Source organism: Lissotriton vulgaris, chromosome 4_1, assembly GCF_964263255.1.
Source record: "Lissotriton vulgaris chromosome 4_1, aLisVul1.2, whole genome shotgun sequence".
In the NCBI taxonomy this organism is placed as follows: domain Eukaryota; kingdom Metazoa; phylum Chordata; class Amphibia; order Caudata; family Salamandridae; genus Lissotriton; species Lissotriton vulgaris.
Genome location: NC_141691.1, coordinates 1,591,658,096 through 1,591,675,264, shown reverse-complemented (window position 1 = coordinate 1,591,675,264; position 17,169 = coordinate 1,591,658,096). Strand labels below are relative to the sequence as shown.

The window sequence follows — 17,169 nt, the reverse complement described above, 5'->3', positions numbered from 1 at the left end:
GGGGGAAGGGGATTGATATTTTCCTGAGTATTATCAGATGTTGGTCAATCCACCATTTCCAGGCAGTCATATCTGTTAGACAGTGGGACGCCTCTCCAAACAAAGATTGGCGCGGCTTCTCTACTCCTGTGACCCGCCCAGTCTGTCCAGTCACGTCTTCTATTCCAGTTTCCAACCTGGGTCCAGTTCCATTCTGGACCTGTAGCATAGTGGTTTGTTGGAGGATAAAAGTATGAAAGTCTTTTAATGGCTATTCCATCAGATGTAAAATGAGAGCCCCAAGAGCAAATATGCTCAACAGTATGGGGATCTTCAAAGTTGATGATAACACAGCCACCCTGGATAGTTTTTGGCTCTTTACCTATCCAGAGGACCCTACGGACCATTGTAACTCTATTATTAGAGTAAGGAGGATGGGGCCTATTGGCGGATAGTATTATTATTATTATTATTATTAAATTACACTTGTATAGCGCTATCTACCCGGAGGCCTCGTAGCGCTCATGACTGACACTTTATTAGCGCGGGAGCAGGGCAGATCAGCGTGCTTTTGCATACAAGTGTGTTTTAAGGGTTTTCCTGAAGGAAAGATGGTTAGTGGTTTCCCGAAGGGATAGGGGGAGGGCGTTCCAGAGCCTGGCCGCGGTATGTGAAAAGGAGCGACCACCCCATCGAGCCTTCTTGACTCTGACGGAGGTGGCCAGCTGAAGGGAGCCAGAGCGGAGGGAACGCACAGGAACGTAGGGGGTGACCAAGGTCTGCAGAATTGCGGGACCAGTGTGATGGAAGGCCTTGTGTAAAATACACATAGCCTTGAACTGCACTCTCGCCGCAATAGGGAGCCAATGGAGTTCTCTTAAGGCATTCCTAGCTGACTGTCGGCGAGGAAGATTGTAGAGAAGGCGGGCCGCACTGTTTTGGGTGACTTGGAGCTTTTGGATGACAAAGGAAGGGGCTCCCAAAAAAAGAGCGTTCCCATAGTCCAGGCGCGATAGTATCAGGGCCTGGACCAGGATCCTCCTGGCCTGAAAAGGAAGCAGGGGGAGCACCTTCCGCAGCATCCTCATCAACCCAAAACAGGTGGCTGCAATCTTAGTGGCTTGTACTGAGAAGTTCAAGGCTGGGTCGAACCAGATCCCTAGGCTCTTTATCTGGGGCTTGGGAGTGGGGGGCTCACCCAGACATGGTGGCCAGATGGATGCAAAAGCGGAGGGGGAAGAATTCCCCAACAGAATGACATCCGTTTTCTCCCCATTAAGTTTTAAACAGGAGGAATGCATCCATCTGGCGACCGCCTCCAGACAGGGACCTAAGGTGTGGGACGAACCCAGTTGGGTATCGTCCGCGTAGGTGACAATACGCACACCGAAGGGTTGGACTATCCTGTCTAGAGGCTCCATATAAACATTAAACAGGGTGGGGCTCAGGGAGGAGCCCTGAGGAACCCCACACCTGAGAGAATGTTTAGGGGACACTGCCTCACCCTCAAAGACCTGGAAAAACCGGTCGGTCAAGAAGGACGTCAGCCATTCCAGGGCCGCGCCCGACACGCCCATGTCCGTCAGTCGTTGCAACAACGTGACATGGTTAACCGTGTCGAACGCGGCACTCAGGTCCAATAGGATAATGGCGACTTTCCCACCCTGATCCAGCACAGCTCTTGCTTCTTCCGTGACCGCTAGAAGAGCAGTTTCTGTCCCATGTCGCGGACGAAACCCTGTCTGAGAGGCACGCAGGAGACTGTTTGACTCCAGATAGTTCGTTAGGGTGTTGTTTACGTGCCTCTCAAGCAGTTTGCTCAACCAGGGGAGCAGGGAGATGGGGCGATAGTTAGCCATGTTACTTTGGTCAAGATTGGGCTTTTTCAGCAGCGCTCTTACCATTGCGCACTTCCATGGCGGGGGAACGGATTTGGAGGAGATGGAGGTGTTAAGAACATCCAATATGATGGGGCGGATCATATCCATCGCCAGTTTGAGAGTATGTGGGGGTGCTGGATCATTGGGAGATCCAGAGGTGACTTTAGCAGTTAGTTTATCTAGTGTCGAAGCATCCAAGGGTGGGATTGTGTCTAGCCTACAAGAAGCTAAGGCATCGGAGGTTGGGGGGGTGCAGGGTTCCAGCTCGTTATTTGTGTCCTCAAATGAGGAGTAAATTGTAAGAATCTTTTGAGAGAAAAAGTTAGCCAAATCGTTGCAGCGGTTTTGAGCACCCTCAGTATCGGGGCATTCAGCTGGGGGGGAAACGAGGGATTTCACAATTTTAAAAATTTCCCTAGGGGCATTGGCAGCTGCTTGAATTCTGCTGTCGTAGAAGGAGGTTTGTGCTAGTTTTATCTCCTGTTTGTAGAGCCTAATATTGGCTCTATATTCATCCTTCTTAATTTGGGAGTAGTCCTGTCTCCAGGCTCTCTCCTGCTTACGACAGGCTAATTTCATACTCTTAAGTGCGGGGGTATACCATGGAGCAGCTTTTGTTTTTTTTGTAAGATTATTGTTTTGAACAGGAAGAACCATATCAAGTGTAGAGGTGATCCAGCCGTCGAAATTGTTGGCTGCTATGTTGGCATGCATCACCTTCCCGGGGGGGTCTCTAGCCAAAGCAGCTTCCCATGCAGGGAGGGAGAGAGAGGACCATTTCCTAGCTTGGTGTTTGGCGAGACAGTGGGCAGAGGGGAGGGTATTTGTGCGCCAGATGAAAGGTATCACAAAATGATCCGTCCAAGGTAAAGGGATGGGGGGCTCCACTGTAATGTCGTTGATATTACTAAAGACAGTGTCGAGGAGATGACCTCTATTGTGCGTTACATGGAATCCCTTTTGATAGAGGTCCAATGCTTGAAGATTAGCACGAAGCGAGTTAGCAGCAGTGTCGAGAGGATCATCGAGGTGCAAGTTGAGATCCCCCAACAGGGTGAAATTAGGTGAAGATAAGACGACACTGGCAGCCAACTCAGTAATCTTAGTAATAAAATCACTAAGGGCGCCGGGAGGGCGGTAGATCAGAATGCCAGAAAAGGTGGTAGTGGGGGAGAGTTCTAGCGAAAATTGAAGACTTTCGCAGGTCGATGAGGTAAATGGGGTGATTCGGCACTTATAATTGTTCCGATAAACAATAGCCAGTCCACCGCCTCTCCCAATTTGGCGGTCCAATCTCTTAAGAGTAAATCCTAGTGGGATGGCTCCGACAACGGCCGGGTCGTTGTCTGCCTGAAGCCAGGTTTCTGTTAGGAAAAGGGCGTGGGGATTGAGCTCCTCAATCAGTAGACGTAATTCGGTGTGGTGTTTATTAAAAGACCTACAGTTTAGTAGGAACATTCTCCACTCCTGAACAGAAAATGGGCGTCGGTTGACGCGAATTGAGGGACTCCAATTACAGTTTTTACAGATAAAATCAGAAAGAGTAGGCAGAACCAGGTGATCACAAGCCGGACTAGTAGCGTAACGTAGGGCATGGAGTGTGGAACAGTCATAAACCATCGTGGGTGCAGCCACAGCCATGATAAGCAAATCTTACCGCAGGTAGCAGGAAGCGTCTGGACGCGGACTGGCGCAGACTGGCTTCTCTCTGGCGCCTCTCCGGCGCGTCTACGGCGCTACCACTGCGCGTCACCGCTGCGCGGTTGAGCGAGGGACTAAGTAGGTTAGGCGGAGTGGGAGACTAGCGCGTCAACCCACCAAGTATGGCCGCCTCCAATGGAGCAACCAGGAAGTAGTGCTGCTTGCCTCCCTCCACATCAAACAGCACTGGAAGCTGCGGTGGACCGGGGAGTGAGCGAGCACACAGTTTTACACTGGATAGCCAGTGTAAAACTTTATTTTTTAGGGACCAGCCCGGTTCCTCCGAGTTTGGATTCAGCTCTGGGACCCCAGTCATGATGACAACATATGGGGTAGCTTCCGGGGGGAGGTGGAAAGAATGACCACCTTTCCGCCTGGTCTTGTAAGTGGTATTTTGGATCCCTGATGTTTTTGTTTGAATAGGGGCCTGGGTGGAAGTGGGGGCTGAAGCTGTTAATGAGACAGGGCCTTTCTTCGCAGCTGGAGATTTTTGTTGCACGGCTGTGGGTGGTGGTTTTTGTTGCACGGCTGCTACTGTAGTAGCCAGTTTAGGTGCTTGTTTTGATACTACCGCCCCTACTTTGGTGTTTTTGGGGGCGTTGGGTTTTTGAACCGCAGTGTGAGTGGAAACAGATCCCTTGTTGGTTTTAAGTTCTAAAGTTAACACTTCCACCATCTTTTCAATTTTTACCAGGGAATGCTCGATGGGTTGCACGTACGATTTAATTAATACCTCTAATCTAGCCGTAACTGATTATTTGAGCTACAGGTATCGCACCCTCTTCCCACGTTACTGTTAAAACTAAGGTTAGGCATAGTGGTGGAAAGATTTATTATTTCTAGTGGTAGGGGATTTGGTTCTTGCTGGGGGGGAGCTAATTGACTAGGACTCTGTGTAGTAGATGGAATTTGTAAACTAGGTTGATTCACAGTTTGAGTCTGATTGCGGGGATTGTTTTTTTGAGATTTTTTTTTTCTTTGGTATCGCACCCTCCCTCAGACCCCTGTTAGTAGCTCTGTTGGAGTCGTCCCTACTCGGACTTGTGAAAAGAGCCGGGGTTCTCTCTAATGACAGGGGAGATGGAGATAGTTGGGTGGTTGATAGATCTAAGGATACTGACAGGTCCACAGTACCTGGAACAGTATGGGTGTCCGATAGTGCCCCAGATTCTGAAGGGCGCAGAGGAGTTCTGACTGCAGCCAATAGGCCCAGCGAAGAGCGCTTGGCCATAGCCAGTTCCTGTGAGACCCTCGTTCCAGCAAAAGTACGCCTTGGTTAATAGCGTCATTGGCCCTGGAGATGAATTGGTCGATTGGGCCGATGGTCTGGGCAGCATGTGATGGCTTGTTACTCCTGGTGTTTCTAGGTGACATACTCAGGGTGTAACAACTAGAACAGGAGGAATACAGGGTAGCACCAGGAAAACAACAATGGAATGATGGTTAAAAATGTAGCAAAACAAATAATCAAGTAGCAAGTGTCAGTGGGATGGCCCAGTCCAGTCTTACCCGGTCTTGAACGGGCTTAAACGGGCCCGCCCTTGGCCCGGGCTTCGCCCGGCGTCCCGCGAGACGGGGATAATGTTCTATTTGAGCGCCTCCTGGCGCGAAACGCTGTAGTTTTGAGCCGCTAGGGCTGCAGGGGTTTGTAGTTCTCAAAGGCCCGCCCACACTCCGCTCGGTGGCCCTACTCCACGATGGCTGAGGGAGTTAGGTGGCGGGAGGCGGGCAGGCAGGGACCCCTAGCGCTGTGTTTCGTTTTTCGACCAGGTAAGGTCACGAACAGAGTGCTGGCAAGGTTCTAGCAAGTTTGGTTAAGGTTCCCCCACTCGTCAGGGATGACGGTCTATTTGAGCGCCTCCTGGCGCGAAACGCTGTAGTTTTGAGCCGCTAGGGCTGCTGGGGTTTGTAGTTCTCAAAGGCCCGTCCACGCTCCGCTCGGTGGCCCTACTCCACGATGGCTGAGGGAGTTAAGCGGCGGGAGGCGGGCAGGCAGGGACCCCTGGCGCTGTGTTTCGTTTTTCGACCAGGTAAGGTCACGAACAGAGTGCTGGCAAGGTTCTAGCAAGTTTGGTTAAGGTTCCCATGATGGTTACTTATGTTTTCTCTTTATTAATTTTTTTACAACCCTGATGATGTCCCTGAAGGGACGAAACGCATAGGCTGTAGCTGTGGAAATTGTATAGAATATACAACAGTTGTTTTGTGAGAATGTAATGAACAGCGATACAGTGAATATCGTCATTAAAAACTGAAAAGAAGAAGAAAGCCTGCTTTGAATATTTTCATGTCTATGGTTTTTTATGAATGGCATTAATTCTTGCTTGGATTACAATTGTATAGTAGATGCTCCTTGGTAAAGGTTTATTCAGTTTATTAGCAACTCAAACTTGAAAACGAGTTTCTAAAGCTGCTGTAAAGTAAGACACACACTGTGTTGCAACACTGTCCCATAATTTACCATGTAAAACAGTAGTGCCTGCTTGGATGCTTTTTTGCACATATTATCTTTAAACTGTGAAAGCTGACATCTCCCCAATATTTAGGTAAAGTAGGGCTTTCCCAGCCTAAGTGCACAATATCGCTGTCAGCGCCTTACACATCCAACATGTCGCTCCTGGTAGGAAGGAGCACTGCTTTTAAGTTTTCAGATCCAGTCTGAGGCAGGGGCAGTATTCAGTTTTAGGGAGTTATTTTGCATCCACTTCACGGTCAGGGAAAAGCAGTCTTTAAAGGATGAACTATTCAAAGTACAATTGCCACAAAATCGAATCACTAGCCGAGAGTCATCAGAGTTCAATATAAAATGATATCCATAAGAGGTACTCTGCTTGGCTAGATGTGCTACATAGATATTAAATACAGTGTGGCTAAGGGAGGGCCCCACAGAACACCATAATTAACTGGGTAACGAGTGGAAAGCAATGATTCATTTTTCACCTGTTGAGTTTAATTAAAAAGGTAAGATTTGATGCAGCTCAATAGCAAACCATCAACACCAATCCCGTTTAATCTTGACAAAAGCATAATTTGAGAGATGGTTTAGAAAGCTGTAGATACATTTAAGAAAATGAAAGCAGCCCTTCCACCCTCATCAAGGATCCACCTGAAGGCATCACATATAGGCTGTCTCAGTGCTATGGAGTGAACCCTGAGTATTTACAAAAGATAAGAAACGCCCCCCTGCGTCTTCCTGCTCCCGCCTCCCAGCTGCTTTCCCTCCCCCTGACTCCTACTTAATGGTGGCCAAAGGTGCGCCATAGGCAAGCCCGTTTGCACCCTTTCGCGACCGGGCCGCGACCAGCGCCAGGGACCCTGGTCGTCCGACCTCCTGCCACTACGACTCAGCAACCTTCCACGCACTCAACCCCAGAAGAAACAACAACTGTCACCTGTCAATGCCGAACACCACCCAATGCCCAAACTTCTGCCGCAGCACCTTCACCCACTTTCTGACCCCCACAGATACCGCCAACCCACCGAACGCGAACCCACCCAAACCCCGGAGCTGCATCCTCATCAAAGTACCCTACCTGCACAGACACACAGTAATAATCTGGGTCCTCCTCAACACCCCATCGCCCACCATCGCCTTCTTCACAGAGACCTGGACCAGCTCTGCACCCAACATCGCAACTGCCAACCCCCAACGGGTACAAGATCCAAAGGAAGTACTGCCTCAACTACCCTGGATGTGGACTCTCCATTGTACACAATAACTCCCTCAAACTCACTACAACCAGCACAAACGACTCCTCGCCCTCCATGGAACACCTCCATTTCCAGATCCAGACCAACCCCAGAACCAGACTACACAGCCGCCTCACCTACAGAACTCCCGGACCGCGCACCAAGGTCACCACAACCATCACAGACCTCATTGCGACCCACACCTTCGCCTCCATGGACTACATACTGCTCGGAGACCTGACTTTCCACCTTGACAACCTCAGCGACCCAAACCACACCACCCTCCTGGACAACCTCACCAACATCAGACTAAACAGCTCGTCACCACCCCCACCCACAAGGCAGGACACACCCATGACCCCATCTTCGCAGGAGGAAACAACTTCTGCTTCAGCCACACCATACAACGTCTCTGCGTCCATTTCTTCTTCTCAAAACCCACCGCACACAAGCCTGCACCACGCACCCCACAGGAACTGGAGCAAGGTCACCGAAAAGCACCTCAACTCTGCCCTCAACCGCGCTCCTCCACCCACCACTACTGACACCAACTCTGCAGCCAACGAACTCCACAGATGGATCACCGAATGTGCAAACACACTTGCCCCCCTCCAGAACTCCGACAGACAACGCACCACGAAAGCCACCTGGATCACCACCGACCTCGGAGAATCCAGAAGGAACGTGGAAACGTCTTGTGAAAGCATGGAGGAACAGCAAAACCTTGGAAGCACTCACCGCCAACAAAACCGCCATGACAGAACACCACCAACGCATCAGATCCACAAAGAAGAACTTCATCCAGGACAGAACCCTCTCTAACTCCCGCAACTATAAGGAACTCTTCAGCATCATACAAGAATTTACCAAACCCCCCAGCGAAACCTCAGACGCCCCTCCCTACCAGGACTCCGCTCCTACTTCCATCATAAGATCAAGAATCTCTACGACAACTTCAAAAAACAGATCCAAAATGCCGTCCCTACTCCCACCACCAGCAATGCCAGCCAGCCTAACATCACCACCTAGTTCAAAAATCTCTTTAGAGGAATTAAACGAGCCTGAAATACGTTTTTCATATTAGTCTTTCTGCAAATTTCACTGTTTTAAAAAAAAAACACATGCAAATAGATGGCTTTCTTTTCCTCAGGATACCCTTTTCACCAAGCTCTAAGTATTTACAGTTTTTTCTAGCCAGGGCAATGTCTTCGGTTAGTCAAGGGGCTGAAGCAGACAGGCGATGATTTTTTATACTTTTGGGAGGGGCAATAGCATCTAATGCACCTGTAGCCCATTCTTTAAACCTCATACTGTCTTCCTCCACAGTTAGGAGAGTCTCTACCCATAGGTCCATCTTTGAGTTCTCCAAGCTTATGGAGAAAGAGTTGGTGTTGCATTTCAGTTATTTAATTAAATTTAAACTGTGCACATATTTTCACTGCCATGGCATAAATAATATATATGTGGATGTGTAGGGTTTAACATGCTATTAATGCATTACCAAAGTAAAGCAAAATTTACATGAGAAATTGTATATTTACGGTCTCACAGATTGCATGTTACAATTACTTTATACAGAAAAACAACTTTCCCAATAGTCATAAGGTCTCTTCAATCAGTTTCCATAATACTGCACAAAAGTAACTTATTACATCCTGGTTTCGGTTAAATACCTTTGTTAAAACAAGTGCACATCAATAAATACAGTGGCTTAAACCATATATGCGCCAAGTATAATATGTTATACATTACCGTTGTTAAGGTAGGGGAAGCAAATCACCACTTGAGCCTTTGCTTCTGGTGTGTTATGGTCCATCCCTAGACTCAACAAGGGTAATACATAGCGTATTTCACTTAATACATCTGCATGTATACCATATATCAACAATAGGCTTGCTCTTTCCCTACAGGCTATGCAGCAGACTATTCAAATTGATGGATCTAATCACTTGTAGATGGCCTTTGAGGTTAAAATTCTATTTTTAGCAAAAAATTTATCAGCATGAGACAATTGTAAGATGGTTTATCAGACTATCACTGACCTCAACACGGACACCACTGATGAGACTGCTTTGCGGTTTTAAGACTTACTGATGTCGTTTCTTATTTTTAATCAAGTCTTGATTTCTAACTATTCAACATTTCTAACCTGTTTTGGATTTAATTAAAATATGTACTATTGCCATATTATTGTAGAAGATCAGACAGAAAAACGAAGAGTAAAATTACCTCTCAGGTAGGTGATTAAGCCTTGACGGTATTCGTTCTCTCGAATCTCTTTCATGTCTAGGCCTCCGGTACACATTTTCACGGGGATCGTGATCCAGGTGAAGTTTCATATGTGGTCGATTAAAGTCATGATCTTCTGGAAACCTAGGAGGTCTGGCTGAAATATCGATGTCACTGTCAAGTTTTTGATGGGTTATGCTCGACACCTCAGGCTCTTCATCACTTTTTCTATGTCGCCTTCTCTCCATTTCTTCAACTTCATCACCCAGTCTGCGATTTCTGCCTTCTTGTCGCCTTCTATTTAGCAGCTCCTCATAGGCTTCCATTGAGGTGGATGCATCTTTCTTTGGAAGCTGTCCCCTCTGCGATGTCTCAACTTGTGTATATGACTCAGGCTTAACGTGAAATTTAGCTGTCCTCTCATTCTGATAAGTAGAATAAAATATGGTAAAAGGATACCAGTTAATGCACTGTTTCATCATTAATGTACATAATAAACACTCCCGTTTAGACATTTCCTTTCCATTGAATGTACATGACAGAATGATTAATTAGTATTTTCAAAGGTATTTCAGAATTTTTATTTCAATCATGCAAGTTATGAGAACAAAAACAAGAAAACATTAAACTGCACAGAGGCTTTATGATCACACAGGTCACTGGCGAAGACAACAAGGTGAGGACTGGGAGGTGGAGAGGGAAAGAAGAGTGGCTACATGAAGGGTAACAGTCACCGAACTGATTAGGATTATCTGTGGCTACAGATTAAGCCTCTGCAGCATGTACACATTAAGTAGAAGGACTCACTGACATAATCACTATGCAAGATCTTATCGAAATGTAAGAAAGATGTAGCAAATAAATACAGTCATAACAAAGAATTACTTAAGTCATGGTGGTAAAAACAAGAACACACTTATCGAAGTGTGTATTTAGTCAGTGCAACAAAGCAGTTTTTAAGGTATGATATTTACCAGGTGTATGATTGTTAAGAATAATATTGAGGCATACCATTTTTAAGACATTTAACTACAAAAGTAACACTCTGACAAAATGTTATTTCTGGAGAAGTGGTCTTTAACACAAGGGTATCAAACCCAAAGTCTGGTAGGCAAAAAGCCATGAGAAGTTCTTCCATTTCCTAAAACATTAGAAAATGAAACTGTATTCATTCCATGTCTAAGGCGAGAGGATCCTAATCACAGGAGTAGAAGTGAAGCATTATGCAAACAAAAGTTACGGCGGCAATGAGATCATTGGTGGAGTGGATGCCTAATTTAGGGGTAGGTGAGAAGAGTTGAATCAAAGAAAACGTGGTAGTAAGAGAAAACCAATATAGGCAGATAAGAGGATGGAAAAGGTACACATTAAGTGGTTAAAAATCGACAGAAAACTAGAGGGTGGGGGTCGCTTATAATAGGTTCTCTCAGAAAAAAGCAAAAGGTTATTTGTGGTGGTAGACGAGAAAGAAAATAAAGAGAGACGGGAGTATCTCTTCCAATAAAAAAGTTGAACAAATGCACACAATTACAGTGCACTTGAGAAAAAGATATTCGTCAGGACTGATGCTACAAATAAAACCTGTCAATACTCGTTCATGTCTGGTTAAATTCAGCTCATTCCACATGTCAAAGGTGGATTTCTTTCTGCTAATTATTGTTAGTATAATATAACCACTTACTACCAAACTTACCATTAGCATAATTAGAGAATTGGCTACTTAAATTAAGAATTAATAATAAAAAAAATAGAAATAATGACCAATACTAAAAAAAAAAAATAGTCTGAAACTGTTCTGAAAGCAGTTAGGACAAGGAAGTAATTTAGATCAGGGTACTCAATCAATCGTTACTGATTTTTGGGATAATGCACAAAACAAACAATTTGAAGTTACAAGAAAGAAACTGTTATATTATCATTTAAGCATGACAGAATTGAAACCACAATGGAAGCCCTATAGAGTGAAAAACACCATAGATAGCAAGAACTGAAAGGAAAGCATGAAACAAAAATTATTCAGAACACTGTTACCAATATTTCCATGTTTTGTGGCTTCTGAGGAGCATTTATCCGTATTTCTGGTAAAGTTCTCTGAGCTGAGACTCACAGAAGAAACGTGCAAAATAAAGTATAATAATAATAATTTTTAATAATGATTCCAGTAGGTTTTCATAAATCCGACAAGAACTGACCTTTCTGCCATGGAGTCCACTATGTTTGAAAGGGAAGCGGTGGGAAGGACAGCTATAGGAAAGTGTAAGGACGGATTAATCTTGCAGAGATGGGCAACTGGTATCGGAAGAGGCTACCGAGAGCCACCTATTATGCCCCGGGAAATTGGTGGACAATACACCCGTCCTACAAGGTCTGGATTAACAGGAAGGGTTATGCAATCACATACTCCCTGGTACGTTGCGCCTCAGGTGACAGCTAGAGGCTTTTGGGAACTGGTGCCTCGAGCCTTTCAACGCCTTTTCTCAGCCTCCTATATTCTGGGGAAGATTGGTGGAGGTTATGCTGGGCCAGAATACTGGGGAAAGATAGTCTTTTATTCCATTACATCACTCAATCTGCCACTGTATAGTGTGTTGTTTTATTTTTTTATGTATTTTTATTATTGCGCTTTTATAGTACAAAAAATAATTGAACAAGTTCAGGTTACTGCATATAATCAAGCTCAAGTTATGGCTACAGATGTTCTTTCTGCTGTTTCTTCACAATAGATAAGATGGGACCACCTCTAACAGAAGAAGGGAGCTCATGCCACAGTTTGTGAACCAGAAAACTCACTGAGCGAAATCGAGAAGAGTCACAAGGAGGCCAAGGACAGATAAAAGAAACCTAAGAGAAAAACTAAGGAGGCCTGCCGGAGTATAAGTAATAATAATAATATAATAATAGGCAGGTTTATAAAGCGCCTGATTACGCTCAACGGCGTGTCTCCGCGCTGTAGTTGGTGATTGCGGCAGAACCCTCGCAACTTAAGCACCAGTCTACCGAACAAAAAGATAGGTTTTAAGTCTGCCCCTAAATCTAGACTCTGAGGGTTCGAGGCGCAGTTCCAGTGGGAGTTTATTCCAGCTTTTTGCGGCCAGAAACCTGAAAGATCTGCCTCCCATACGAGCCTTTCTAACTCTGGGAATCTTCAGTAGCCCAGAGCCAGCAGATCTCAGTGCTCGGGGCGGCTCATAGCGAGTAACAAGGTCCTGTAGAGGCAGCGGTGCCTTACCGCCCATGATGCGGTGGCACGTACACAGAGCCTTGAACTCAATTCGGCTCCTCACCGGAAGCCAATGAAGAGCTCGGAGCGCTGCCTTCGAGGCCGATCTTCTAGGCAACCTCAGGACCAGGCGGGCCGCGGCGTTCTGTAACACCTGGAGACTGTCAAGGCTCCTTTCTGTGGCCCCCAGGTAGAGGAGATTACCATAATCCAATCGTGCGGTTGCCAGGGCATGCACCAGCGTCCTTCGGGCCTCCGAGGGTAGGAGCTCAAGAACCTTCCGTAGGCCCTTCAGGACGCCAAAGCACACCCCCACCACCCTGTTAATCGGAGGCCTGAATGTCAGGTCAGTATCAAGCCAAATACCAAGATTTTTGGCTTCCTGACAGGGTATCAGTGCCAGCCCCAGACAGGGTGGCCACCATGCCGAGTTCCACACAGATGCCCCCCCCCCCCCCCACCACGAGCACCTCTGTCTTGCTGCCGTTCAGCCTCAGACAATTGGAAGACATCCAGGCTGCAAGCTGCTGCATGCAAGCTCTGAAACTGTCCGCAGCAAGGCTCGGCGCGCGCGATAGGGAGATGACCAGCTGGGTGTCGTCAGCATAGGACACTATGCGCAGCCCATGGCCCTCCACAATGGTAGCCATTGGGGAAACGTACAGGTTGTACTCTAGAATAGCAGTCCCCCTGCCTAAGTTGAAAACCCCTGTCTACCAGGAAGGACTGGATCCATTTCAGCGCAGCGCCAGAGATCCTGGCTTCATTCAGACACTGTAGCAAGGTGGAATGTGCTACAGTGTCGAAGGCTGCGCTTAGGTCCAGCAGAATCAGGGCCATGGTTTGGCCCTCATCCAACCCCTGTCTGATGGTCTCTACTGCCATAAGTAGGGCCGACTCGGTGGAGTGTCGAGGCCGGAATCCAAACTGAGTGGCGTGAAGGAGGGCCGCCACCTCCACAAATTCCATCAGCTGGATGTTCACGACCTTCTCCGCTACTTTGGCCATATAGGGTAGGAGTGATATGGGGCGGAGGTTCTCCAATTCCTCGAAACTGATGTTCGGTTTCTTTTGTAGGGGGAGTACTACCGCCTGTTTCCATCCTGCGGGTACAGTGTGAGTCCTAAAGGATACATCCAACAGATGCCTAATACAGGGCTCCAGGATCACCAGGCTATCTGCGAGCCGTTTGGGTGGTGCCGGATCCCTCGGGGAGCCAGATTTTACCGATCTGCAGATCTGTATGAGCGCCTCCGAAGGGGGGTAGTGAGGTTAGCTAGGCCATACTGTCTCCTAGCTTCCCCGGTAGCTTCAACAAACTCAGCCCCAGTTGTGGTTTGGCCAGGGAAGGACAGATAGATTTTTGCGACTTTTTCCGCGAAATAATCCGCGATACGGTTGCATGAATCCAGCGAGCCGTCCCCCTGTGCCACAGAGGATTTAGCTACCGAGATTGATTTATAGATTTTAAACAGTTCCTTCGCGGAATTCTCAGCCTCCCTAATCCTTTCAGCATAATAGGCTGCTTTTGATTTCCTAATTAGCCCATGGTAAGACCACCTCTTCAAGGGGGGCGCTAGAGGGCGCACTGCGGAATGGCCGCACTGTCGTGAGGCTCCCGCTGCCCGGAGCTATTATCCGCCTAGGGATCCTGTTGACCATCGCTGCGCCCTGATCTGACCCCACGGATCCACTGGGGTACCGACTGACTACCCAAGGTCCAACTCCTGGGCCATTTGGAGGTTGCTGGCCGAAGTTACGAGGACCCCAAGTTTCCCCGACTTGCGCTCTGGAAGTCTGATGCCCCCTGGCCCGGCGTCGTTGCTCATGCCAGTCCGGGGCTCTGCACGTGGGGTGTAGGCCTTGCTCCGCCCCTCCTCATCGGGGCCTGCTCGCTGGCCGGGCAAACCATTTGGCTCTTCCTTGCTGTCGGACTTATCTCTTGGCTCCTGCATCTGCCTGCCCGGATACCTTTGCCCACGGAGGCGCAACGGATTTTCTTCTTGGTATCTAGGGGCTCGCTCCTTTGGACTGGGAGCGGGGACGGCCATTCTCTCGTCGTTGGGAGTGGCGGGGCGCGCTGGCCTGCTCGTGCCCCCACGATTCGAGCCTTTTGTTTTTGGCCGTACCCTTGGTCCGCTTTCGATCCTGTTTGTTTTTTTGTCCCCCATCACATCACTAGCGCACCATTATGGGGAAGCCGGACACTAAACAATCCAAATTGTCCTTTGACTCTGGAGGGGCTAGGCGGGCGACGCGTTTGGTCCAGGACGCCGGAACTTCGCGGTCCCCCCCCCCCCGAATGTCGCTGATAGTGTCCCGCAGCCACCGCCACCGGACTTTGCCCAAATGATGCAGGAGATGAGGCAGGGGTTTGCCACGATAGTGGACAAAGTGGACAAGATATCGTCGCGCATGGATGCGGTCGTCCAGAAGTTGGACGTGCACGAGGAGCGCTTGACGGCGGCGGAGCAGCGCATTTCGGACCATGATGACACGGCGGCCACCCATACCACCCAACTGGCGAGAATGGACAATATCTTGCGTGTCATTGCCGCTAAGAATGAGGAGTTGGAGGCGAGGAGCAGGCGCAACAACGTGCGCATTGTAGGTGTGCCGGAATCCACGAATGTGGGCAAAATGGAGACTTATGTGGAGAGGCTACTTGTGGGCGCCGTTGGGGCGGAAGTGTTCTCATCCCAGTTCATCGTTGAGAGAGCGCATCGGACATTGGGGCCTCGGCCGGCCTCTGGGGCTGCACCGCGCCCCATCATTGCGCGCCTTTTGAACTATCGTGACCGGGACGCCGCCCTCCAGGCCGCCCGCACTAACAGGGCCCTCTCTTTCGAAGGGGTGTCTTTCACCATGTACCCCGACTTTACGCCGATGGTGCAGGATCAGCGTCGTAAGTTCCTGGGGGTGAAAAAGAAGCTTCGGGAACTACAAGTGGACTACGCCTTGCTGTACCCTGCTAAACTCAGAGTGACGCACCAGGCTAAATAACATTTCTTCACCAACCCTCAGCATGCTGAGGATTTTGCGAAGCGCCTCCAGCGCGAGCGAGCAGCTGCGGATCGGGGAGGTGATCGAGACCCTGAAGACGAACATTCGGCGGCTGAGGAGGAGGTCGCCTGATTGTGGTGACTTTGGACTTTGTCTCTCTTTTTCCTGTTATTGGAGTGTCCTGGGCGTGTATCTTTCATATTGAGTTCTATTGCCTTCCTTCTCCGCATCTGCGGCCTTCCTATTGCCCGCTTTTACTTTTGTTGGTGCGGGGGTCATGTCTTTTCACGAGTTGCGTGAGTGCGTGTTGTTTCCTGGGGTCGGTGTGGCACCGCGGGATGGTGCTATCTGATGTCGCGCTCCGGGCACCCACCCCCCCGCGCGGCGCCTGGGGCCGTCTGACGCTTGTTGGCGCGGACACTGGCGTGGCGTGAGGGAGTGGTATCGTGCACCTCTGGAAGGTTCCCCGGAGGGTGTGCCCCATGTGTACCTTTGGTTTGGGCTCTAGTCCTTTGTTGTTTGACTGGATGTGTGTTGGGGAATGGGGGGGGGGGTGGGGACGCGTATGGCCTGAATGTTGGGGTGGTCTCAGGTGGGTGGATGGGGCGGGAGTGAAGCTGTCCATGTTTGGTTGCCCAGAATCTCTGGGTCGGTATGATAGGTGCTGCTGCTGTCTGGGTGCACGGGTGTGGTGCTGTGCCCGCTATCTAGGCTGGTTCATTTCTCTATCTGGCGGCACTGATCATGTGGTCCGTACTGCCGTCCATCTTGGGCCCGAGTGCTCTGGCCGCCATCTTAGGCTGCCACGTGATGGGGTGCGCTGTGCAAGAGAACCACGTGTGCGAGTTGTGGGTCGCGTGAGATGGATTGGTGGCGTGCAGTATGTTCTGAGTGCTTGTTGCATGGATGGTTTGGTTGGGGGGGGGGTCGTTGTGGTTTTGGTTGATTGGTTCGGAGATGGCTGGGGAATGTGCGGAGTGTCTGTGGGGGGGTGTCTGCGCCCTAGGGTGTGGACCTGTCTCTGGATGTTGCTGGTAGTTGGATGCCCTGTATTTGCTTATTGGGTCCCGTGGGGCCCTGAAACTGGGTAATGTCGACTGCTGTTATAGATCAGATATCGATTCTGTCCTGGAATGTACGGGGACTTAATGATGCCAGGAAATGTCGTAGTGTGATCCAGTACCTGGACAGGCATGCTATTCATGTTGCTCTCCTCCAGGAGACGCATCTGCGTCCCGCTCCTTCCCCCAACTTTGGCGGGAGGTGGGCTGTGGCCAGGAGGTTTGCTTCCTATTCTTCTTATGCTCGGGGGGTTGTTATCCTTGTTAAAAGATCGCTCGCATTTCAGGAACTGGGATTTGTTGGTGACCCTGAGGGGCGCTATGTGCTACTGTGGGGGCGGCTTGGACAGAACACTGTATTGTTTGTTAATTGCTATGCTCCTAATGTCGATACGCCACTTTTTTT

At 48.8% G+C, this 17,169-nt stretch overlaps 1 protein-coding gene across 6 annotated transcripts in view; it reads right to left on the bottom strand.

Annotated features, from left to right (window-relative positions):
• CSPP1 (centrosome and spindle pole associated protein 1) overlaps positions 1-17,169 on the bottom strand; it is a 1,363,238-nt gene that overhangs the window by 1,046,195 nt on the left and 299,874 nt on the right. For all 6 annotated transcript variants that reach the window (XM_086965839.1, XM_086965840.1, XM_086965843.1 and 3 more), the window contains one exon: positions 9,480-9,904. In XM_086965839.1, the coding sequence (XP_086821965.1) occupies positions 9,480-9,904 (425 nt within the window). The remainder of the gene's footprint in view (positions 1-9,479; positions 9,905-17,169) is intronic.